Genomic DNA, 9,165 nt, shown 5'->3' on the forward strand with positions numbered 1-9,165 from the left:
GTAATCTAAGATATTTGCTACACCTAGAATAGAATTAGGGAATTGCAAAATCACTTATATTACCACCATTCCATACATCAAGGTTTATTGAATATGAACAGTCGTAATCATACAACATTACAACACATGGGAGGAAAAGAACAAAATCAAACTCTAATTGCGAAAATGCAAGATATTGAGTGAAAAACAAATATTTTTGGGAGAAAAAGAAACACAAATAGATCTAAAAAAAAAAACCTCTAACCCTTAGAGGGCAGGTGACATTAAGTATAACAAAATATAAGAGATAAAGAACAAAGAATGAGATAGATAAGACTTTAATGGTGCAGAAGCAAAAGAAAATGGCAATTTTGGGAAGTGAAAAATGAATCAAATACCAAACCAGCCCTTCACCAAACATTCCAAAGTCTGGGTTGTAAATTGTCATTATTTATCGTGACGATTCATAAAATTAAACAACATTTGAAACTCGATGAAGATTTTTTCCCTTGAATCCATAGGTTCCTAAGCATTTAAGATTAATACAAATTTAAAATATCTCAGTCAATCATCAAAAGGAAGGAACGGCAAGGGATTCAAATTGCATTTTTAAGTTAGCGACGAGAATATGAAGGGCCGGCAAAAGAGTAACGAGCTGAAACTCGTAAAGGTGAGGCTTCCAACTTGTCTCCACGATATGGCTGCATTGGACGGTAATCAGGCAAAGCATCAGCAGCAGAATATATCGAGTAATGCCTATCTTCAACGATCTCTCTCCTTCGCAAGTTATCAGTCCCGGCGAAAGCTCGTCCCCCAACCAAATACGAGATGTCCTCTCTAATTAAAGGAGCCTCTCTTCTTAAAGGAGGCAAATATGCATCCCTAGGTGAAGAAGCACCATATCGATAGTCATAAGGATCATTTATACGGTCAGAAACAACACGAGTATAGCTCTGCTGTTCACGGTCATTCAAATAAATAGGATCCCTTCGAAGACTTTCTACATGAGCAGGAACATAGCGAGGTTCTGGGGGACGGTGCTCATAATCTCTCTCATAAGGTTCCCGTATAGGATTAACATGAGAAGTACTAGCCAAATTCCTTCGGTCATAAGCTCGATAATTATCCATAGGAAATGAATCACGAGGAATATCCTCTCGACGATCAGATCGATGTCCACCAGCTCTTTCCCTGCGTGAATGGTGTTGTGATCCCCTAACCCGACCCGGAACTTCCCTTTCTCGAATTATTGCTTTTGGAGGAGCATAAACAGGCTGCATAACTGGCTGAGCTCCAACTGGTCGAAAAAGTCTAGTGAGCTTCCTGACCTGGAGCAGAACATTTGAATATCATCCATGATATAGAAATAAAAAACAAAAGGCCAAGAGGTAACAAATGATTCTCACTTGTGCAACAGTAAGTTCTGGTGTGAACTTGTTCTTTTTGTTATAATTATCCTTGATAGCCTTTTTGAAAATGCTTTCGGGTAGCGGGAAAGAATCAGAAACAATTTTGAATCGCACCTGAAGTCGTCAGCTATGAGCATATAAACCATGATAAATAAAGAGGACCAGAATAAAACAGATAGGAAAATATAAGAGAGTAACCTGGGCAGGAAACTTTCCACCAAAAGCTTTTGGTTCAAGCTTCATGCCACCAGAAGATGAAGCCTTGTAAATCCCATATAGTAGTTTCAGATCAAAATCATAAAGAAAGAGCTTAAGTCCAGGCTTGACTTGTAAAACATCATCCTTTTTAGCAGCTGAAACACCCATGACACGATAGCGGAAACAATCAGGCTTTGTCTTAGCACTGCACATAAAGATGAGACCACCGAGCCTTTCACTCTTTTTGTCATTTGATAGGCTCTTCTCCTTGCCATTTTGCTTGTTTTTGTTTCTTCTCCTCCTAGAACCCTTCTTTGACTCTTTGAGTTTCTCTTTACTCTTCTGTTCTTGTTCATTCTTATCCAACAGATTGATCTCCTTATCTTTTTTATCCTGATGGCTCTCCTCCATAGGATTTTTGTCATCACTGCTCCTATTCTGACTTTCCTTCGCTTCAATGTTTTTGACCTCCTTATTTTTCTCCTTAGTTGATTCATCCTTTGTTTTATTCTGCTGGGTAATTTCTGAAATTGGTTTCTCGTCTGCATTGTGAGAGCTTTCAGCATTGTCCCCTACTTTTTTATTCTTCCTAATTATCTTTTTCCTCAGAATCTGAGAGGAACTATTGTTCTTAGTCTTTAATTTAGCAACACCAACCAGAGATTTCTTAACAATTTTTTTGGCCTTCAATGATTGTGGAGTAATCTTCTGACTCAACTCTGGTTTACGAGATCCTTCTGCAGGATCAGTATCCTTCTTGCTATCTTCTTTTTCTGAGGACTGAGGATTAGGATTAGAAGAAAACTCAGGAAGATTCTCAGTGTCCATCTTGCTTTCTTCTTGATCCATATCATGCTCAGTGCCGGTCCCGCTCTTTTCTTGGTCCTTGTTATGCTCAGTGCCCGTCCTGCTCACTTCTTGGTCCTTGTTATGCTCAGTGCCTGTCTCGCTCTCTTCTTGGTCCATGTTATGCCCAGTGCCCATCTTACTATCATCTTGATTGATATTATGCTCAGGGTCCACTCTGCATTCTTCTTGATCGATGTTTTGCTCGATGCCCATTTTGCTCTCTTCTTGATCTATATTATGCTCAGTGTCCAATCTGGTCTCATCTTGATCAATGTTAAGCTCAGTGCCCATCTTGCTCTCTTCTGGATCCATATTACGCAGATACTTAGCACAGAAGTTTCCGAAGAAAAATGTTACTGTAACCACCAATAAATATAACAATGTAAATATCAATGGCCTTAAAATTGATTGATATTTCACATGAAGCACAAAAGATGACAGGATGGTTCTGAAAATGTTGGAAAGATGGCAGGATGGCTTTTTAATCACAACACTGCGGAACAGGAGATATGATGAAGATTATTGGATACTGGCTTTCTAATCACAACACTGCGGAACAGGAGATACGATGAATTTTATTGGATAGCCGCAGTGAAGCTCATGATACTTCACTGGAGAACAAGGAGGTGGCAAAGTTAGATACTTTGAAGCTTCAGTCTTTTTATATTCCTTTGCTGTTTGTTTTATTTTAGAACTTAGAAAGACATGGTAATATCTGTAACTACCTCAACAATGCACCAGTAAAAAGTGGTGGATATTATCTGCTTCCTTGTACTAATACAAGCCCCAAAATCCCAACCAAATAGGGATACAAATCATAATAAAAACTAAGAAAAATCGGAACTAATTTTAAGGATAATCTTGAGATACTATAAGATTGTATCGATATTATATAACAGAGGGAAAACATAAGGACATATCTATGTCACACACGGAAAAAATATAGCATATGTAGTGTTATTAGCCAATTCATGCATATCTGAAATTGTTCAATTAGCAGATTGAATACAACAAGGCGTGAAAAATACAGCAGAGGAAGAAATTATAAGTTTTTAAACCCAAAAAGGCATCACAGTAACACAAAAGAATACAAAGATAAATGAACATGTACAGTCACTGAATTAAAGGATAAATGTTTAATACCGTGTGCACAATATACTCATGCGCACACCTAAATAAACAACCACAGATTGTCTCAAGTAACTTACCAGAAGCAGCAAACGGTCAATCCAAGGTTGTGAACCAAGTTCAGGGCTTCATCTTTCTGTTGACCAAACAATATTGTCAAAGGGATAACCATAAAAATAAATGAACTTAAGAAGGACGTGTAGAGAACCCAGGACATATATACAACAGGACAGCAACAAAGATAAAGATAAAACAAAATAGCCAAATAGACATGAAAAGTACAAACTACAAGAATGAGAAAATGCATACCTCGAAAGTTCAAACAAATAGAAAACATAGGTTACTAAAATTCAATACTTTCACAGTGAAGTAAAATTACCTACAAAGATGTTACTAAGATGTGATTTCAAATCCCTATTTATAGACATTAATAAAGAGGCTAAATGAGAGCTATAGAAACAAATTTGAATGCAAAAACTAATTTTGACTTACACAAGAAGCTACTATTTAACAGACCCATAGTTATTTCAAGATTCTTTAATAATATGTTCAGAATCACAGCGCATTCATGTTTACGACACATTAACGCCTTCTAATTGAACTGAGTTTCCATAACTGAAATTAGGACTTCCAAATCCAAATACAAGCTTAATAATTATTTTTTCTACATGTGTTTCCGAAGAAATGTTTCTAAACTACCTCTCAGACAACTCAACTACAGAAACCATCTTCTAGGATAATCTTTATGACTTGTTCCTAACACTAAACCGTTGTAGTGTGTTTTGAAAGTGGCAGATTGTCTCAAGCCACAACTTCACCGCATTTCCAAACACATAGCTAGTTTTTAAACAAAATAGCATCTCAATCGAATATCTATGATACACTGACTGGTGACACCAGACATGATACTGACACGCGTCAGACAATAACTTCAAACACGATACTGGCACAATGACATCAGATACTATACTGACGCATCAGACACAATACTGACACGATAAAACTTGAAATAGATTGTGTAATAAAATTTACCCACATGTGTCTGATAGTAACGCATCAGACACAATACTGACACGTCAATGATTACGTTTAATTAATTTTTTTTTAATTATCATCCGTGTCAGTGCAGTGTTTCCGGTGTATGTGTTTGATAGGTCAGACACACACAATGCACATATCAATCAGAAGGGATCATAATCACATGAAAATTATGCATATATAACAATCGATTACAAGTTCAATTAAAAAACAAGAGCAGATGATGAAAAATCAATGAACAAATTAACAAAACAGTTGATTCGGAAACTCGGAACTAGAAACGATTCATTATGTTAACGAAACTGGCAATCGTGTGTTTCGTAAACGAGATTTGGTGCAATTCGTCATCGAAATGAAAGTACGAAAAAGGAAGATGCGTAATCATGAACGAGTTGAGAGAGAGTACCTTAGGGAGGTGAGTTAACTCGGAGGAGATGGAGCGAGTTGAATAAAGAGAAAAAGAGTAAATATAAGATCGAAATGAAGCTACATAGATAGATATTTCACAGTTTCACTTTGATCTTTCATAACCCTCGTGGGCTTATGCCAAAAAAAAAACACGATAAAATAGAAAAATGTGAAGAAGGAAATTGAGGAGTGAAAAACATATATTTTGGCTAAATAAAGAAACAATATATATTTTGGTAGTATATACATAAACTAAATCTTTTAAGAATTTAATTAAAATGTATTTTTACGTTAATTAAAACAGTTAATTTGTTTAAAATATTTCACTTTTAATTTAATTTTTTTTAAATAATACATTTGAATGATTATAATGTATTGATGATATAAAATTTTGGATTAAATAAGTTTAAAGTGCTTCTAAAATTAGGCATTTTTATTTTTCGTCCATCTAAATTTTTTTTTAAAAAAATCATTTTAGAAATTTTAACTCTTGGTTTTGTGTGTTAAAATTGTCGTTAATTTAGTTGGCAAGTAGAATACTGTCACTAAAAATCATCGATAATTCAGTGATTAAGTTGTAAAAATCGTTACTAAAATACAAGAGTATCAAAAGTTTAAATTTCTAAAACGATTCTTTAACGAATTTTTTAAATGACAAAAAATAAAAATAGTTAACTTAAAGAGACACTTTAAACATATTTAACCATAAAAAAATTTTACACCAATAATACATAACAATTAAACTCATCTTTTAATTATTATTGTGCTTACTTTTAATGCAATTAAACTCATCTTTTAATTATTATTGTGCTTACTTTTAATACAACTAGTGTATCTACCCGTGCGTGGCACGGGATAATATTTTTAATATAAAAAAAAACTTTATAATTCATTTCTTAAAATTATTTTTCATATTTCAAAAGAATTCAATAAAAAATAATTAGCAAAAAAAATAATAATAAAATGAGAATTCGTATCAAAGACATACCTCATCACATAACAATAAAGAGTAGCAAATAGAATGAGGACAAATAAAAATCTAAAATGCCTAATCGATTAGGTTTTGTTTGTTTTCATAGACTAAGTTAATTAATTATTATTAATGAATAATAAATATTAAACAATAAAAAATAGTAGTTAGAAAAACACAAAATAATTAGTTAAATAATTATAATTATATTAATATTATTATTAGTAGTCATTTTAAAATAATAAGATATCTAATTTTAAAATAATAAGACATCTAATTATATGAAAAAGTATTTAGAAGTTACATTCTTATCATTATGAAATAAATATGGAAGTTTGTAAAAATGTTGCTAATTTTAATCTCGTTATAAAAGCTAAAAGCATAAAATCTTAAGAAATTCTATTATTTAAGTGATTTGTGTAATGTTTGTGACACTAAATAAATAAAACATATTAAATAAATTTGAGATTAATTATAAATTTTTTTAGAACATTTTATAAATTCTAAATTAAATTTAAATATTTTGAAATTGAAATATAGAAGAGAGAGAAAGTTTTTAAATGTTTTGTAAAATCTGTAATTCATTCTTATTACATAAAATTAGAAAAATATATGAAAAAGTATTTCAAAGTTATATTACTATTATTTTTATTGTTATTATTATTATTATTATTATTATTATTATTATTATTATTATTATTATTGTTGTTGTTATTATTATTATTATTATTATTATTGTTGTTATTATTATTATTATTAATATTATTATGAAGCAAATATAGAAGTTTATAAAAAGGGTGTAAACTTTAATCACGTTATTAAAAGCATTAATTGCTAAAAAACCATTAAAAACATAAAATCTTAACAAATTATATTATTTAATTGATTTTTGTAATATTTGTGACACCAAACAAATAAAATATATTCAAATTTTGTGACATTAATTAAACAAAATTTTAAAAGATATGTATAAATTCTAAATTAAATACAAATATTTATGAGAGAGAGAAAGAGATATTTTTTTTTTATATTCTTTATAAAATAAAATATATAATATTTGAAAGTCATATTATTATTATTGTGAAGTAAATATAGAAGTTTATAAAAATAGAGGGAATAAATAATTATATATAAATAAATATTAATGTGATAAAATTTCTTATGCTAAAAAAATTATTTAATAATTATTTACAGTTATTAATTAAATCAATAATAATATAAAAATAAGTGAATAAGTTATTAATAGACATATAATATTCTCATTTAAAACTTAAATAAAACAAAAAAAAAAGAGATTGAACCAAAACTCTTTTTCTCTTACTCTATTCTACCATGTTTTTCCATAATTCATTATTGTTTCTCCAGAGAAAAATAAAAGGTGAACACTCCAGTACCCTTGAGTTTAGTTGGGTACCGGTACCCTCAACCAATCAAATAGTAGAATTCAATGCCACATCACTTTTATATTTTATTTTATTTGAAAATAAATTAAGAGTAAAATTCAATTTGTACTAAAGGTACTGGTACCCAACTTAAACTCATGGGTATCAAAGAATTTACCAAAATAAAATAACACAAATAAAAAAGTTCTCTCAATCTCTCTTGATCTCACTCATATGTTCAAACATCAAACACAAAAAAAATTACCCAAACCCCCAATCAATCCCTTGAGCCCCAATTCAGATCTCAAATGTTTAAGGTTACAAAAGCAAGATTATGCAGAAATCCAAAAGCTTAAACATGATAAAAATACAGACAAAAATAAAAGGTATGTGTGCTCTGTTTTTTTCTTCAAATCTTCTTCGTGTGGCTTTGGCTACGAATCTAAACTTTTATTTCTTCTTCTTTTCTGCAGCGACTTGAGATAAGTAGTGAATGTTGTTGTGCTCTTTTTCTTCTTGGAATCTTCTTCGTGTGACTTTGGCTACGGATCTGAACTTTTATTTCTTCTTCTTTTCTGCAGCGATCTGAGATGAGTGAATGTTGTTGCTGTTATTTTTGTATTGGTCGAGTGTGTTGCTATGAGAGTTCACACACATAAGATTTGAGGGCTGAAGGGTGAAGGTGTGGCAGAGGTTTAGGTATTCTGGTGGTGGTTTTTGGTGTGTAATGAAAAGGAAATGAAGGTTGTTATATAGTTGGTTTGAAAAGTAATTTGGAGAGAAAATTTTTAAAAATGGGATAAGGATCCAGATGAATTTTTAATTGTTTTACGCTTCTACCAAAGAACTCTTGGATTCTCAATTGGTACCAATAATTTTACTTCTCTCAATGTGACTATTGATTTATCCTAGGTATAATATTTTATGATTATGAGTAATTAGAAATTAATGAAATAATTAATTAAAATTTAAAAAATTATAATTAATTATAGAAACTTTCTACTAATAGTAAACATAAAAATAGCATGGTTTCTAAAAATTTGACACTTGGCAAACTTGCCAAAAAACTCATCTTGCTTTATTATATTTTATGATTAAACTCATCTTTTAATTAGTATTGTGCTTACTTTTTAATACAAAATTTTTGTACAAACTTAAAAATAAATGCATAAATTTGTCTTTTCAAGATTAATGATTATATAATGACAATATAAAATAATTTACACTAGTATCGTCTAATAAAAATTTATTACTAGTGATATTATCCCACTAACTTAAAAATTAGTCTATTTTGACGAAATATAAAATGATGATTTATTGACAATATAAAGTTAATTTACACATTCCCTTCTATTTTCTCTTTTTTATGTTAAAAAATTACTATCAAGATGAGAAAATGAGACATATCTTATCAGAAATCAACTCACTCCAGTCATCAATTATTAGTTAGTTCAGTGGTAATTGACGTTGAATTTGATAAAGAGAACCGTAACTGCGATCTGCCAAAAATTATGTATTTAGACATTCAACCATTTTTTATCATTAAATCAATATCAAACAATTAAATTTAAATACTATTTTTAATTTATATTAAATAATAAATATTTAAATTAAAATTTTAATCATTTAACCGAAAAATGTCAAATGTGTGATTGCGTGACTACATGTGGTCTATCACTCTATCTTATCATTTGAAATTGATTTATAATTCAAATTTTTACATTAAGTTTTAAAGTTTTATTACAAAGTAAATTTATGTGCCAATATTAGAAATTTTTATTGAAATTGATTTAAAATTATTTTA

The 9,165-nt window shown here is 30.2% G+C and overlaps 1 protein-coding gene across 1 annotated transcript; it reads right to left on the reverse strand.

Moving 5' to 3' along the window:
• Positions 1–358: 358 nt before the first annotated feature.
• LOC131622530 (uncharacterized) lies at positions 359–5,150 on the reverse strand. The gene is made up of 5 exons (XM_058893565.1): positions 5,008–5,150; positions 3,644–3,699; positions 1,587–2,791; positions 1,386–1,502; positions 359–1,307 (listed from the first exon to the last, which is right to left on the reverse strand). Exons 3-5 carry the CDS (start codon positions 2,745–2,747, stop codon positions 594–596), a joined length of 1,992 nt encoding a protein of 663 aa, XP_058749548.1. The 5' UTR covers positions 2,748–2,791; positions 3,644–3,699; positions 5,008–5,150; the 3' UTR covers positions 359–593.
• Positions 5,151–9,165: the final 4,015 nt, after the last annotated feature.

This window comes from Vicia villosa, unplaced genomic scaffold (assembly GCF_029867415.1).
Source record: "Vicia villosa cultivar HV-30 ecotype Madison, WI unplaced genomic scaffold, Vvil1.0 ctg.000032F_1_1_2_unsc, whole genome shotgun sequence".
Classification (NCBI taxonomy): domain Eukaryota; kingdom Viridiplantae; phylum Streptophyta; class Magnoliopsida; order Fabales; family Fabaceae; genus Vicia; species Vicia villosa.